Raw genomic sequence first — 16,296 nt, 5'->3', positions numbered from 1 at the left:
ATATACACATAGGATAATCTTAATCAAATCATGTGCCATCAAAAGTTTTAATCATTAAGCTTTTAAATGCTTCAATTTAAAATTGAAGTTATATTACAAATTTTATCCTATAGTTTACCCAATAATAAACGATATTTATTATAAATTATTTTAAATATATATATATTTTTTATTTTTTATTTTTTGAAAGCGTGATGATGTTTAAAGAACTGCAAGTTTACTTTCTGGTTCCAATGAAAGCCCCAAGGAAAACATTGGAAGAGAGAGAAAATGGTCATCTGATCAGAAAAAGAAAACAACCCAGATTTGACATTTACAGTGTGGCGAAAAGACAAAAAAGCCCCTCAATCATCGCTCTTTTTGTCTACTAGCATCTTTCTTCTCCAAAAATAACAAAACAAACAGATTCCAACCGGTAATGATCCCGTATCGCCACTACCAAGCAAGCCAATAAACAGAAATCAGTAGGGGTATAATCGGAATCAGAGAAATGGACGGTGGCGATGACGACTGCGCCTTTTCCATCTGCAACGAATCGACGGCCAGCGGCATGTTCTCTTGGTCCGGACTACACGTAGATTGGTGCGGAGGGTGAGCACTGTACATGATGGCTCGGAGTACGGCCGAAACGGTGGGAATGTACGTCGTTTTGTTTCGAGCCAATAGCCACGTCAGACCCATGAGCTGGCAGTCTCTGTTGAACATTTTACTGGCCCTATCGTTGCTGGCGTTCTTCTTCGTTCCCGTAACCTGGATTTATCAATCCCGACAAAGGATATTATATCTTTATGTCCAAACACACTTTAAAATAACACTGTGGGTGCCGATTTGCAAATGTGAAGAATAATGGGGTAAAGAAAAAAATTAGAATAGTGAATCGTCACATGGGTAGGGTCTTAAAAGCTCAATAATTCCAGGGCGGAAATTAAAATTCTTTAAATTTTATAAATAAAAAATATATATATCAGAAACAAATTTTTTTTTTTTTTGTTAAATTATATACAAATTACTAATTTTCACAAGAAAAAAAAATTAAATCAAAATTACCTTTTGAAGGGCGCCAAGGCATTTGGTGCAACCGGAATACGAGGAGTTCCGGCAACTCTTTTCAAGATTACGAACGGCGGCCGTCGGAGTGGCGTTATGGTAACCGCTACCACCGCCGCCAGAGACATTGAAGGCGGCGGGGCAAGACAACGAACTAATTTGATGAAGCCGAATCCCACAGAAGCACAAAACGGCGTCGCAGCTCGCATTCGGCTGCGGAATCTTAATGTTTCTACTCAACAGTGAGGTTTGCAACGAGTTGACGCATTTCTGCGAGTCGTCCGGCATCATGGGGAGGTCTCCGGCTGCTTCCGGCGTCGAGGTCGAAGCAGTAATTTTAAGGGCGGCCCGTGCATGAGCGGCGAAAAGCCACGCGGCCAAAACAGGACAGCATCGACTCCGGTCGAGATTCCGACCGCAAGCCTCTCTAACGCCGCCGAAAAGCTCGTCGGAAAGATCGAGGTGGCAAATTTGCATCTGGGTTTGAACGGGAAATGCAGGAACGGTGTTGGGGGAGGAATATTCGCCGGGATTTAGCGGTTGGCTTTGGCCGGAAACTGGTTCGACGAGGAAACCAGCTGAAGTGAAATGAAAATTAAGGCATAATAAAACGAAAGAAATAAAGAGAAAGGTAAAAGGAGGCATTTTGTTAAACCCCTTTATGGTAATCAAGAAAAATATGATTAGAACGGGAGAAGATTCTGAAATATTCTCCAAAGAAAAAGAAGAGAAGAGCAATGGCGAGTGATGGAAATGAAAGAGACAGGGAAATCTGGTTGGGTTTTTTTACATTGTATCATAGTATTATGGTCTATATATGAATTTCCCTCAATTATTTTGCACTGTTTCAAAGGAATGGTTTTTTTTCTGTGGGTTTGTAAAAGAAGAGAGAAACGGGTAGTGGGTGTCTGAGAGCGGGGCGAAAGATTCGTGTGAGTGAAGGAGAGAGGGAAAATGAAGTAAAAAAGAAGAAGAGAGAGTAGAAGATATTTGTCAGGTTGTGGTGTCGTTTTCTTGGTCGTTCTTTTTTTATGTCAATGGTAGTGTGAGGGAGAGGGAGAAGGTGAGATATGAAATAAAGAAACCATATAATAAACCCACTTTTAAAATTGATATCTATAAGCTGAAATGGTTCGACGTTTGGGAGTAGCCTCTACCCATCTATCTTCATCTCACTAACCAAACACACCTACCTAATAAAAAGTAGATTCATAATAGTTAATTAAGAAGAATACGACGGGATATGAGATCTTTTGGGAAAATCAAAAGTAAAATCACAGACAATATCATAACATGGTGGAGGTCGTGATTTCTAACATGGTATCAAAGTCATGTCATTGACTTAGTCATGTTAATAGAATCCTTAAGTGTTGAATAAAAAGTTGTGAGCCTCGAAAGTATAGTCAAAGGTAACTCAAGTGAAAAACAAATGGTGTAATTTGTTCTAGGGCTCCAGAGGAGTTGAGTCTGAATTAAGGGAAGGTTGTTTGATAGCTCTAGAGAAGGAGGCTCTATGGAATAGAGTTGAGTCTGAATTAAGGGAAGGTTGTTTGATAGCTCTAGAGAAGGAGGCTCAATGGAATAGAGTTGAGTCTGAATTAAGGGAAGGTTGTTTGATAGCTCTAGAGAAGGAGGCTCTATGGAATAGAGTTGAGTCTGAATTAAGGGAAGGTTGTTTGATAGCTCTAGAGAAGGAGGCTCTATGGAATACTGTGTTGTTTGAAGAGAAGATTGTTGGAGATTACTTAAAATGAGTAGTACCCGTGTCAAGGATATTTAGTAATAAATTATAGTTTACCATATATATGGTATTTGATATTTTATTATAAAGCAAACATCTAGCTATTTGCCTTCTTAGCGTAGGAATCTCCCCATTTATTGTTATTTCCATTTATTACTATTTTCATATCCTTGTAATTTATTTGATTATAAATAAGATAACTTTCACACCATTTAGGTACGGGGGATTAAGCAAACATTCTCAACCACGTTAGCTAAGTAAGAAGAAAATCTCCTCTCTGTGAATTATTGACTTTTCTGGAATTATTGAGAGGAGTAATCTATTACGAGAGCTTATGTTTAAATTAGACAATATCATATTATTGTGGAGGTCGTGATTCCTAATAACAAGGTGTCACGTTTATTTCATTAGAAAAAATTAAAAAAAAAACAATTTGAATGATGTTACCTCTTTTTCCCTTGAAATCATCAATGTGGTGATGTCTTTTCTAAAACTCATCTTTTTTTAGAAGACCACAGATAGGATCAGCAAGATTCAAATATGATATTTCAAATCAATTTACTTTACCAATTGAATAACATTACAGATGATTTTGAATTTTGGTACCAATCAGAATTATCACTACTTATTAAACTCAATATTAAAACATTAAATAATTTATTTAATACAAAAGAAATCTAGTAAATATTTTATAAAACATAAAGTTGAACTAAAATTCATACGCTTTTCAAGTATTTTTAAAAAAATACAAACCTAAAAGTGGGATTAAAAAGCATATATTATATAAATAAACCTTTTGTTATGGGAAAACGATGTGGGAAAGTAAGAAGGCATCTTTAAGGCGTTTGACATTTTCTGTGTTGATCTCATTCCACTCAACTATTTTCTTCCTGACTTTAGCCCTTATTATTTTTTTGCGTGCGTTACAGCCATTGCAGAATGAAACCCACTTTTTCTCTCACATATCTAGACAGAGACAGAAAATAACATTAAAAAAAGGTTCACGTGGAGTGCCCGCCCACATCCCACTTTCCCACAACACACCGTCAAAAATCAATCACGACTCTTTACAGTAGTATGATATCGTTTACTTTGAGCTATTTGAGCTAAATGGGTACGTTGTAAAGGCGGCAATAATCAGCCAAAAATGATTCAAACAAAAAGTTAAGCAAAAATGAATGTTTTTTTTTTTTTTTTACATTCAGCTTTGTTTATGGGTCCCTTCCATTTGTTTCTCAACTTTCAATCCAACAACTCAATTATGTCTCAGAAAGCAAAAAAAGAACAAAGACCCCAACTTTCGCATCAATTCTATAAAACACATCAATTATTCAATCAATTCTACAATATCATACATTACATGCATCATCATAGAGACAAGAGAGAGAGGGGGGTCTTTCTTTTTCTCTGCAGCTAAGGCGTTGGTAATTGAGGTAAGGAAATGTGTTTTTGAATGGTACGATTGTCGCAGGCTATAGCCCCCACACCCGGAAACGCTGTGTTCATTTTTTTGCCATTTTTGTGATGCTGCGTCCCTACTTCTTTCGCGCCTCTGCAAAGCCACAGCGGCGGCGACTGCGACGGCTAAGTGGGAGCTATGGATGGATGGGTGGTGGGGCAAATAATAGGAAAAAACGGTGTATTGGAATGGTGGTAAGATTGGATCGGGCTAAATGGGCTGGGTCCACGTGGCAAATGTACGAAGGCCCAATTAAAGTTTAAAAATATACTTTAAATAAAAGTATAATTAATTTAGCGGTTGCATAAAAACATGATGCTTAAAAAAGCTGAAGGAGTCAAGCAAAACGACAAAAGCACTAGGACATACGCGTCACCGACAGTAGAAAATGTGTCCAAGTACAAAAAATTGACTTTACTCCAATTTTAAACCAACGGGAAGAGTCAAAGAGCAAACTGTTCCGCAGTCGCACGCAACTGCTTCCATTCAAATTTCTATTTATATATTTATTCCTTTTTAATTTTTAATTTTATTTGGCCCTCCTTTTGGCAGGACCCTTTCCTTTTTTTCTTTGTGAATTATTTGGGTTGGACCACCGCCCACCTTATCCATTTCAACATCCACATAGAAATTTCTATATTAAGTGTTTGATCCAGACATTATAGGTTCGGTTAGGACCGCAACCTAGCTTTGTTTTTTATTTTTTGAAAATGTCTTATACCAATAAAAATAACGTTTTTTATTTATAAATTTATGATATTTCTCTTAATTAGCCAACGTAGGATGGCGAGATCCTCAAATAATTTGTATTGATAGTTCATCATAGCTATCATTTGGTTTGGTCAATAAGCGGTTGTTTTTGATGTCCATAAAGATAGGAGAAGATAGAAAAGTGGAAAAGGAATTACGAGGAAGCATTCCCACACAATCTTTCAGTTTCACACCCAAAACAGTGGTGGGTTATATATATATTTATCTATATATGGACAAAACTACACTTTTTAGGGTTGAAATTCTTGTGTGAACCGATGCCTATTAATTGATTTGAGACAAATGATCGCTTTTTTTGGAATGGGAAACTGCTTTCATGGCGTGGACTGTTGAGTATTTTGAAATATGCATACTCAAGCCTTCAGAATCTAGGCCTAAGATCATGCTGAAAGGCGTAGGTTAGTTTTTGTTGGTCTCGAGACGGAGGAGGCTAGATTAGTCGAAAGATGGTTATCGGGTCAAGGATGCAAGGTGACCCTAATTTTTCAATGTAAAAAGTGATAGAGAAAATACCTCGAGCCAATGTTCGAGTATCGGCACTATAGTGCCAAAGTAACTTATGATACCTACAGGAAAAGCTCGAACGACCTTTGACAAAAGGATACCTATACCCAAAAGAATATCTTTACCGTTAATTTCTTATGAAAATAAATATTTTTTTTAAATACTCTTAAATTTTTTAAAAAGATTTCAAAACACTACTTAAAAAAGATATTAATAAATATTTTTACAGATGGATGTAAATCACTTTTTTTAAATAAAATATTAACCATTTTCATTGTATTTTTTAAAATTTACAAAATAATTTACCTTATATCCATCTTTCAATTCTTTTCCCACTATATTTGCATCGATTTAATGGAAGAAAAAGGAGAATAAAAGGATGAATGCAGATAATGGTATAAAAATCAATCTTCTTTATGGTAACAAAACGACGATATGGGGGAGTCTAAAAGAATACATAAAATACACCCAAAAAAAGCTTACAAAATACCCCAAATTAATATCCAAATATTTACATCAAATCTGCAAAGTCTAAACCTTCAGGAATTTCAAACTGTAAAAAGTTACTACAGTAACTATCCCGCTCATCCTCGTTGCTGCTGCTGTTGTTAACGCAAGTAGACGAAGAATTCAACGGCGTGGGGCTTGATTTTGGCGTCGATATTACACAATCAAACCCTAAATTCTGGACATCATTATTCCAGATTTCTGGTAAATCTGAAGCCGTAGGATTCGAGCCATTCTCACCGTACACGTAATTGGGTTGGTTCACCAAAACATCCCCACCACTCAAATTTGACGGCAAAAAATTTAGATTCTCTTGTGAATATGGGAACTCATCAAACGTAGAAATTGGCATCGAAGAAGCATTTGCGTCATTAACGTTATCATTCGGCTGTAACAGCTGCGATAATGTATCCATTTGAGCTTGAAGCTGAGCCTGAGCCTGAGCTTGGAGAAGGAAACGATTGTCATTTGGGTCTTCTTGTTTGATGGCTAAGAGTGTAGAAATCAGCCTTAGAGATTCAGAATTTAAGCCGGCGGCTTGGTTGTTGTTCAATAACGTTGACAGGCTCAGGAGTGGGTGGCTGCAGATGGCCGCCGTGAGAATCGACGGTAGGTCGAGAAGATCGATCCGTGGAGTATGAGTCACCGGGTCGATTCCCATTCGTAGGAGCCTTTTTCTTATGTGGGTGTTCCAGTAATTCTTGATCTCGTTATCCGTTCTTCCAGGCAAACGAGCCGCTATCGCCGACCATCTAAAAGCAAAAACATTAACCATGAGAAAATGTAAATTAAAGAAAAAAAGAGTAAAATATTATTATTATTATTCTTACTTGTTTCCTAGAACACTGTGCAATTGGATTATGGTCTCTTCTTCTTCAAAGGCAAATCTCCCTCGCTTAATATCAGGTCTAAGATAATTAGTCCATCGAAGTCGACAACTCTTTCCACATCGTCGAAGTCCTGTAAATATCAAGAACAAAACGTAATTCTTAATTTTTATGATTATTTAGCCAAGAAAAAAAGAAAAAAAAAAGAAAAAAAAAATACCAGCATTTTTAGGAAGATTACGCCAATTCCCGGGTCCGTGAATTTGAATATATCTAACGAGCTTTTGATCCTCCTCGGGAGTCCAGGGACCTTTTTTAAGGCCATTTTTATCACAGCATGGAGCTCTCCCCATTTGGCTTGCAAAGTTGTTGAGACTAAGAGTGTTTGAGAAAAAGCGTAAAAGTGTTTGTTTTTCTGCTGCGGTGTCGTATGGAGGAGATGACCTTATATACACCTTGAAGGTGGAAGCCGAAGTCAAACTTATTTGGTGCCGTCCTAGATGCCACGTGTTCATTTCCTATGCATATGTATGGATGGATGTATGTATGTATACATGCATGATGATGTGTATATGCGCATGAGTTGACATGGGAAGTCCGTAAAATATTGTCGACATAGAATTTCTTTTTTTAATTTTTTTTATGTGGTGTATTTTTATTGGTTTAAAAAAATTTAATGGGTCCCACTAGTTTATTAAAATATAATATATGTCACTGTAAAAGATTCTAGAAAATTATAATCATCATAAGACCTCTCCTATTTGGAAACGTAATCACCACTAGATCTAAATCAGCTTTGATTTTTGAATTTTCACGAGGCAAGGTGAGAACTTAAGTTAATCATGTTTTTATTCTCCCTCAAATTATGATACTTTTTTTTTATTAACTTTAATTAAATTCAATGGTTCTTTCGACCATTTTAATTAGATTATAAATCTGCTTCTCGAAAATATTGTGAAAATATTCATTTAAATGATTAATTCTATTTGTTTAAAAATATTTTAGTGTGGGAGTAATTTCAAATATAAATTTGGATTGTTACACCATTTAGGAGGGTTACTGTTGTTGGATGATGAAATTTGCTGATTTAGGAAATGATCATGAGTTTATAATCAAGGAATACTCTCTCCATTGGCATGAGGCCTTTTGGGGAAATCCAAAGCAAAGCCATGAGAGCTTATGCTCAAAGTGGACAATATCATATCATTGTGGAGAGTCGTGTTCATCTAACATGATATTAGAGTCATGCCCTAAACTTAGTCGTGCCAATAGATAGGTAAATCCTCAAATATCGAACAAAGGACTCCAAAAGAAAAGAAGTGAAGCCTCCTCAAAGGCAATAAAAAATAACTAGGATTCCAAAGGAGTAGAGCCTCGATTAAGGGGAGGCGTACTTTGTTCGAGGAGAAGTGTTAGATGATGAAGGTCCCACATCAGCATATGAGACAATATATTGTCTTTTTCACCCAAAAACTTTTCCTCCCTCTCCTAAGATTGAAACCCTGGTGGAGGACGAATAGAAACCTAATCGTGGAGGTCTCAATGAAAAAAAGCCTTTTTGACATCGAGATGATGCAATGACCGAGATCTATTAGCTGCACCTACCAAGGGTTAAAGCGTACTTTTTGAAGTTTAATTAGTTGACTTCAATATGTAATAGGACTTGGAAAGATGATTCATTAATACATACATTATTATGATATAGACCCACATGAGTTGACATGAAAATTGGGAGCTAAGTTAAGAGGGCTAAAAGCTATGTTTTGATACGGGGGAGTTGACTTTACAGGAATGATTGGGCGGTTAGGGTAGTTAAGTTCTCTCATCAATATTGAAGAAAAAACATGTTTTATTTTTTACCGATTGCTTGTTCTAAGCCATTTCGTATTACATTACTTGTGGCCACCAAAAATGGGTAAGCCTTAGGACTTTACCCAACAACTAATTACGACAATACATTTCTATAACAAGACTTAGGAAGTTGCTAAGATTTTGTCTGTTACGTAATATTATTTAATTTGCTTGTTCTATGTTACCCATGTGAATATAATCTCATAAGAATTTAAGCTTCAAAATTGGATTTAAATTAAAATAATAGAAAACAGAACCTAACTTGGTTGAGCAACAAAATATTATTAAAATGAGTGAATATTTATTTTACACTTTTTTTTCCTTAAAATGCATAATCCGCAAAACCATGGCGTGTAAGCGTCACATGTTCACCTACAAATTTCCAAACTTTCCAAGCTGGAGCCTTAGCTGTCTGAAACAGACCACTATAATCCCTCCACGTAGCACACAAGTCAAAAGTCAACCAATCAACTAAAAAGAGCTCATCCTCTGTTGACATTTGTCCAATCACCAAAATCATGTGGCTAAAAATGCCTGTGAGGATTTGGGTTTAGGAACCCAAATCAAAGTCATCGAAAATCAGGTGCCATATTTCATCCACTCCTATCTAACCCATAAATCTCACTCCATTCCTTTCTTATTCCTTCACCTTTACACCACAAATTTTGGTTTCACCCGCCTTCCCGTGTATAGCTCCGACATCATTTGTAACAGTTCAAATCTACTACTAATAAATATTGTCCGCTTTAATTTATATCGTCGTTAGCTTAACGATTTTAAAATACGCTATTAGAGATAGACCCTTATAAAGAATGTTTTGTTCTTCTATTCAATCAATCTGGAATCTTACCCGTTATTTCTTTTTTTTTTTTTAATGTATTGAACCCATATGAAATTTTTAGTGGGTTGTGCTATATATATATATTTTTTTTAATGAAGGTTTGGAAATAATATTTATATCATGAAATAGATACACTATTAATCATTAATCCCCAAAAGATTATTTAATCCATTGTTGGTGAAGGGAAGAACCATTTATTCAATATATTAAAGTTAAAGCCATGCTTTGTGTTTGGTTGGCCCTCGTCCACATTGCCACGTCTCATTCAAACATTGAGGCTAACTAGTTCTTATTTTTTATTTTTTATTTTTTCAAGGACGATAAATATGACACGGAAATTCAAACGTAAGCATCATACCAATGAAGATTGGATTCTTTACTTATAAATTCATGACCAACTCCTTAATTAGCCAAGGTGGAACTCCTCTTCCAACAATCTTTCCCTCGTACAAAGTACACTATAAAGTCTCTCCCGAACCTATGGAGCACTCAAACAACCTCCCTTTAATCGAGGCTCAACTCTTTCATAGGAGCCATCGAACAAAGTATATATTTTGTTTTTAAGTTTAGAGCATGACTCTCATACCATATTAGGAATCACAACTCTGCACGTTATAGCTATTTTTATTTTTTGTATTATTAACCAATTAATTTCTATATTTTCCGTAACTCTCAAATTTAATTATTGTACTTTAATAAAATTTAGTTGGAAAATATTTTGTTTATGAAAATTAGTTAAATAATAACCATGAAATGTATAAAAATAAATTTTCAAAAAGAGGGGTAATAGAAATTAATGATTAAAAAAAATGAACAATAAAGTAGCCACAGAAATTATATTTAATTTATTAAAAACACACACTAAAATTGAACAAATAAAATAACGCTCAACTTGATGTAGACCATAAATGGTATTTTAAATAAAAAATATATAAATAAAACCAACTTTTAAATTGTGCTCCCATTCGATATCCATAGCAGGGCGAGTCCAACAAGGATCCATGGACCCAATTAATGGATGGGTATCCAATTATAGGCCCATTAATGAAGAGTCCAACAAGGATCCATGGGCCGAATTAATGGATTGGTATTCAATAGTTAGCCCATTTATGAATAGTCCACAAGGAATCATCGGCGCAATGAATTGATGGGTATCGAATTTTAGGCCCATTTATGAAGAGTCCAACAAGGATCCATCGGCCCAATAAATTGATGAGTATCCAACTATAGGCCCATTTATGAAGAGACCAACAAGGATACATGGGCCCAATGAATCGACGGTATCCAATTGTAGGCCCATTTATGAAGGGTCCAACGAGGATCTATGGGCCCAAGGAATTTTTGGGTATCCAATTCTAGGCCCATTTCAGAAGTCCAATAAGGATCCATGTGCCGAATTAATCGACGGGTAACAAATTTAGGCCCATTTATGAAGAGTCCACCCATAATTCATTGGGCCTATGGTCCTTGTTAAACTCTTCATATGGGCCTACAATTGGATACCAATCTATTTATTGGGCCAATGGATCCTTCTCGGACTCTTCAATAATGGGCCTAAAATTGGATACCCATAAATTCATTGGGCCTATGGATCCTTGTTGGACTCTACATAAATGGGCCTTCAATTTGTTACCCGTCGACTAATTCGGCCCATGACCCTCGTTGGACTCTTAAAAATGGGCCTAAATTTGGATTCCCACCAATTAATTCGGCCCATGGATCCTTGTTGGACTTCAGAAATGGACCTAATATTGGATATTCATGGATTCATTGTGCCTATTGCTCCTAATTGGACTTTCGAAATGGGCCTAAAATTGAATACCAATAAAATTATTGGGCCCAGAGATCCTTGTTGTCTTCCTAAATGGGCCTACAATTTGTTACCGATTGATTCATTCGGCCCATGCATCCTTGTTGGACTCCTCAGAAATGGGCCTACAATTGGAAACCCATTGATTCATTCGGCCGATGGATCCTTGTTGGACTCTTTATAAATGGGTCTCATATTGGGCCCATCGAATCATTGAGCCGATGGATCCTTGTTGGACTCTTAATAAATGGGCCTAAAATTGGATACCCATCAATTCATTGGGCCCATGGATCCTTGTTGGAGTCTACAATTTGTAACTACAATTTGTAACCCATCGATTAATTCAGCCGTTGGATCCTTGTTGGAGTCTTCAGAAATGGGCCTACAGTTTGATACTCATCAATTTATTGGGCCGATGGATCCTTGTTGGACTCTTCATAAATGTGCCTACAATTTGTTACCCTTCGATTAATTCGGCCCATGGATCACCCATATTTTGAAAATCTAAATTTAACCAAAAAAAAAAGATTGTATACACAAAAGCTAATGGTCAAATATCTGTGCAGAAGCATTTGTATTGACAATTGCAATCAAAATATGTAATACAGATGATTAAAAAATAGCTTGAGGTGGTTATATCAAAGGAGAATAAAGGTAGTGCCTGACTGAATACAAAATTCACCAATTGAGTGAATACCCAACAATACATTACAGACGCAGTTCTATCAGGTACTTCAGAATATTGCTATAACTCTCAAGTCTATCTCAAATTAGGCAGTGCTCCAATCAGCTCTCATAACCCAGTCTGCATGCTGTATTCTCCCAAGCATTTCGTTATGGCCTCACTAGCCGTCTGTGATCCTGCCCTCTCATCTCTTTTCTTCTTCTCTCTGTACAATTGAAATGCACCACTGGTTAATCATACAACTTTTATCCTTAAAGCCTGACTCTTAGAACCACCCAATTCTACCTCATTTAGGCCTCAGCCAAGGTCCATGGATTCGATATGGCAAGATGTAGAATCAAGGATTGATACCCAATAAATATAAATGCTATGAGGGAAGGTGACTTCCAGGAGATTTAACAAATACAAGATTGACAGTTTTCCAATCGATTGTAGATTCATAAAATCTATGAAAGAATGATGGTTTGATAGCGCATATTAATCTGCCATGAACTTAGCAGTCTCTTACCTATCGACATATTCCTTTAGGAGCTCTTTCGCCTGAACTAACTTCGAAAGCAGGTTACGGTATACATCAAGGTCTCGGTCCACGCCTTTTTTGTCAACATTTAAAGCGGCACATAGCTGTTCAGGAGTAGCAACAAGTTAGATGCCAATACTCGGTCAAAACTCCATCACATGGCTTCAGCTATGTAAAAGAAACTGTTCAATTATATAGCTTTAGTTGATGTAAAAGAACAGAAATATCGTATCTTCAGTGATAGACACGATAAATAAAGTTGGCCTTCACAAGAGTGAAAGGAAATCTCAAGAAAGCATTGTACGTGTGTGTGTGTGTGTGTGTGTGTGTGTGTGGGGCCGGGAATACCGCAAATAGACTGATGTTAGGCAATATTTCACTAACTTCCAATTTCTATAACGACTAAAAAAGTAACTAATGAGGAAGAAACACAATAATAATTTACAAATGGTAGCACTCAGAGAAAGAATATAATCTATCAGTAGTAGTCCTTTGAGAGGGGCTAGCTATCATTCAATTTAGCAATAATGAGCTCAATAAACTGTCACATCAAAATGTTCATCTACTTAAAAGCTATATCACAAAAAGGAATATGAAATAACCTTTTCCAAGATACTGGGTTCAGAAGCATTTGCCAATTCAAGGAGTCGAAATAGCCCAATAGCAAAAAATCGGCTGTAGCTGAAATTCCCCTTGCTCCCAGCTCGTTCTGCAATGTCCTTCAAAATACTCTCAACTTCTCCTTCTCTTGATGCAAACTCAACCAATGAAGCTGCAGTCTGAGACCGAGCCCACTCTTCCAATTTTTGGGCATCAATTCTTGACAGTACAAAAAAAGTATATATATATTTTAAATAAAGAAAGACATTCTTGAAATTATTGGAAGAATGATCGAAGGTTGGAATTAATATACAGGGAAGAACTTAGACTCTTGGAGTAATTGAACAGAGAATAAACGTTCGTAAAATTTGATTGCCAGCTACAAATAAAAGTCATTAATACTACTTTGTGAACATCCACTAACATTTGATACTAGCTAATTAGACAGATCAATCTAGTCGTATAGAAAGCCAAGTCCAAATCAGAATCGCCGTCATTTTGCTATAAGGGGAATCGGGTTATGATTTTTTAACTCAACAGTGTCTACGTATAAGTAAGGCTAATGAAATTTCTAACCGACAAGAGGATAGAGATCGGGGATGGTAAAAGAAAAGGGGAATACATGGCCAAACCTATATTGCTCTGGATCCTCATTCAATGCGTTAATGTATGCTTGGAAGATGGCATCACGATCCTCATCGCTAGGGTACCCTTCCATAAGTCGATCATACACAGTAACAAAACCAAGGGCGAAAACAGGGTCATAACGGTAAGTCTTCTTATACCTCATCAAATGCTGCTGGACAATCAATTCTTGCACAACGGTGTTGTAAATGCTAGGGATAGGCCGTTTATACGCCTTGAGGAAGTTCGCTTTAGTCTCGGCTACAGTTGTTACATCTGAGCCGTCAAAATAACGCATCAGTTACTAGACTCAAGTAGCAAGAAAGCAAACTAGAGAAATCTCAACACACTACAGATAGTTTAGAAATGATCCAACAGAACTACTGAAAGCCTAATTCTTACTTAAAACTTCTAATTCCCTCCATAATGTTCCATCTTCACAATTAAGGAAAAAATAAATCAAACTCAATCGAAATCAGCGAAACGAGCCTCTTTTCTTCTGCTACCATTTTCTGACAATTTAACAATCTAGTAAGCGAGCAAGGAAAACAAATCACCAGAAGCTACCTGTTCCGGATGCCATGCAATGAATAACCATGCGAGAATTGAAGCTGGGTGTCCGAACTCCGGAATAATGACAGAAAACGCTCTTACGAAAACGAAACCCGTCGAAATGCGAGGCGAGTGAACGAGCCGAGGGAATCGGCAATCGTCTATCAGAACATTGACTTAATGCCGAGAATGATACGGAATTTACAGCCGCCATTGAAGAAGAATGAGAAAAAACTTGCGAAGATTACGAACTCCCGGAGGAAATGGATTTCATATCGAAGAAGAAGAGTGGGAGAAAAGTCGTATAGAATACACAAAATTCCAAGAAATTTTCTCGGGAAAAAGAAGGAACAGAGAGTGTGACTGAGAGGTCATAATAGAGAGGCTTATCCAAGTGTAAGTTTCTACACCTTCACACAAGAAGCCAGTAAATTGTCGACACGTGGCAGATTTCCATTTGTATGGACAGATCTTTTGACCTCTCTTCTCCGACTTGAAGAAAAGCTCTTTTGGAGTGATTTTGGAGTTTTGTGGAAAATCGGACCCGAATTGGGCTTCGTTTTCTGTGGGCTCGCTTAAGATTGAGCCCAAACATTATCCCTAAATGGGCTTCACAAACAATCAAATAAGCCCAAAATAATATTATTTTTTAATAACCATAATTCAAATATATAGTTTAAAAATATTAATAGAAATAAATAAAGGCCGAGTTGGAGGGAAGTGAAAAGAAGGGAGACAAGATCTGGAAGTACCAAATTTGGTATATAAATTGGGTTTGATCTTATCCAATTCATCCAAACGTGTCCTTCCTATCCTTCATTCCACATGCCTATATGCTTTCTTCCCAAATATTATTTCATCCTAAACCACCTTTATTCTTTTATTTTGCTTCAATAATAAAACAAAAAAGTTCATTTTCCATATTTATAATTTCAACTAGCTTATATGTGAGATCCCACGTTTGTTGGAGAGGGGGAACGAAACATTCTTTATAAGAGTGTGGAAACCTCTCTCTAGTAAACATGTCTTAAAACTGTGAGACTGATGACGATATGTAATGAGTCAAAGCGGACAATATTTGTTTGCAGTGAGCAGACTTGGAAAGTATATATTGAAGGCTTCTTTCAGGAGGGTATCTTATATCTTACGTTGAAATGAAAGTTTGAAAGTTAGGAGGCTTGATAGGACACAAGGTTCTTAACAGAGGGGGTGATCAGTCAAATATCTTTTTCTTTCTTCAAGGTAGAGTCAGTATGGAGGGACATATTGATAGCTTAAAGAGGGCCGAAATTTAAGGAAAATAGACCATAGAAAATCAGTTTTAAACTCGAAAACAATGGAAATAGATTGAATACTGAAATCATCTTTCACTACTCACTGAAATTATCGAGGACGTGACTGTAGTAAATAATAGTCATCATTGAACTATGCATATTTAGTTTATGGCTAAGTTATCACTCTTAACGAGAAAGAGTAGCGAATAAAAATAACGTAAGAATCTAATTGGTCTGCCTGTTCTTTGGCCTTGTGCTAAGCCTTTTTCTTCTTCGGGACCTGGGAAAGATGTCTTCCTATGTAGACATTAGGGTTGGTCTTAAGCTCTATACTTCAAAAATATTTTAATGCCTTTGGTTTAATACAAGTGGAAGCTTAAGATCCATCACCTTTTCCATTGTTTTTTTATGGCAATTTTATTTCTTATATAAGCTCAAATTCACCACCTTTTTTCATTACTGTTAAAATTTACAATTAATTAAAAATAATCTACTCGTAATGTGATTATATTTATTTGTTTCATAATCTATATTTTCGTAAAAATGACATACATACGTGTGTGTGTGTGTATATATATATATATATATATATATATATATATATATATATATATATATTGAGTTGGTTTATTATATTAAAAATAATTTTTATTTGAAATTAAAGAAGTGAATATCTTAACACG

The 16,296-nt window shown here is 36.2% G+C and overlaps 3 protein-coding genes across 4 annotated transcripts; all 3 read right to left on the bottom strand.

Annotated features, from left to right (window-relative positions):
* Positions 1 to 261: 261 nt before the first annotated feature.
* Positions 262 to 1,936, bottom strand: LOC111454840 (uncharacterized GPI-anchored protein At4g28100-like). The gene is made up of 2 exons (XM_023096309.1): positions 1,048 to 1,936; positions 262 to 750 (listed from the first exon to the last, which is right to left on the bottom strand). Exons 1-2 carry the CDS (start codon positions 1,690 to 1,692, stop codon positions 436 to 438), a joined length of 960 nt encoding a protein of 319 aa, XP_022952077.1. The 5' UTR covers positions 1,693 to 1,936; the 3' UTR covers positions 262 to 435.
* A 4,097-nt stretch (positions 1,937 to 6,033) lies between these two features.
* LOC111455392 (transcription factor MYB41) lies at positions 6,034 to 7,209 on the bottom strand. The gene is made up of 3 exons (XM_023097032.1): positions 7,077 to 7,209; positions 6,860 to 6,989; positions 6,034 to 6,781 (listed from the first exon to the last, which is right to left on the bottom strand). The coding sequence occupies exons 1-3, from the start codon at positions 7,207 to 7,209 to the stop codon at positions 6,034 to 6,036; spliced, it is 1,011 nt and encodes a 336-aa protein (XP_022952800.1).
* Positions 7,210 to 11,905: 4,696 nt separating this feature from the next.
* LOC111454918 (protein THYLAKOID FORMATION1, chloroplastic-like) lies at positions 11,906 to 14,704 on the bottom strand. Of its 2 annotated transcripts, none has more exons than XM_023096388.1 (5): positions 14,356 to 14,704; positions 13,796 to 14,070; positions 13,166 to 13,382; positions 12,552 to 12,667; positions 11,906 to 12,248 (listed from the first exon to the last, which is right to left on the bottom strand). In XM_023096388.1, exons 1-5 carry the CDS (start codon positions 14,551 to 14,553, stop codon positions 12,152 to 12,154), a joined length of 903 nt encoding a protein of 300 aa, XP_022952156.1. In that variant the 5' UTR covers positions 14,554 to 14,704; the 3' UTR covers positions 11,906 to 12,151. The 2 variants fall into 2 exon arrangements, with proteins under 2 accessions (XP_022952156.1, XP_022952157.1); XM_023096389.1 differs by having other exon boundaries at positions 13,796 to 14,063; positions 14,355 to 14,703.
* Between the last annotated feature and the right edge of the window lie 1,592 nt (positions 14,705 to 16,296).

Source organism: Cucurbita moschata, unplaced genomic scaffold, assembly GCF_002738365.1.
Source record: "Cucurbita moschata cultivar Rifu unplaced genomic scaffold, Cmos_1.0 Cmo_Scf00017, whole genome shotgun sequence".
Lineage (NCBI taxonomy): Eukaryota > Viridiplantae > Streptophyta > Magnoliopsida > Cucurbitales > Cucurbitaceae > Cucurbita > Cucurbita moschata.
This window is presented reverse-complemented; position numbering and strand designations above follow the sequence as displayed.

Bases quoted from the DNA above. Each gene is read 5' to 3' on its own strand.
- LOC111454840 (XM_023096309.1), bottom strand. From the start codon at position 1,692: ATGCCTCCTTTTACCTTTCTCTTTATTTCTTTCGTTTTATTATGCCTT. The intron at 751-1,047 runs GTAATTTTGATT...TGATAAATCCAG, and splicing joins GCCTTGGCGCCCTTCAAAAG to GTTACGGGAACGAAGAAGAA.
- LOC111455392 (XM_023097032.1), bottom strand. From the start codon at position 7,209: ATGGGGAGAGCTCCATGCTGTGATAAAAATGGCCTTAAAAAAGGTCCC. The intron at 6,990-7,076 runs GTATTTTTTTTT...TGATATTTACAG, and splicing joins TAATCTTCCTAAAAATGCTG to GACTTCGACGATGTGGAAAG. The intron at 6,782-6,859 runs GTAAGAATAATA...TTTTGCTTTTAG, and splicing joins CACAGTGTTCTAGGAAACAA to ATGGTCGGCGATAGCGGCTC.
- LOC111454918 (XM_023096388.1), bottom strand. From the start codon at position 14,553: ATGGCGGCTGTAAATTCCGTATCATTCTCGGCATTAAGTCAATGTTCT. The intron at 14,071-14,355 runs GGTAGCTTCTGG...CGTTATTTTGAC, and splicing joins ATTGCATGGCATCCGGAACA to GGCTCAGATGTAACAACTGT. The intron at 12,249-12,551 runs GTAAGAGACTGC...TCAATTGTACAG, and splicing joins CTAAAGGAATATGTCGATAG to AGAGAAGAAGAAAAGAGATG.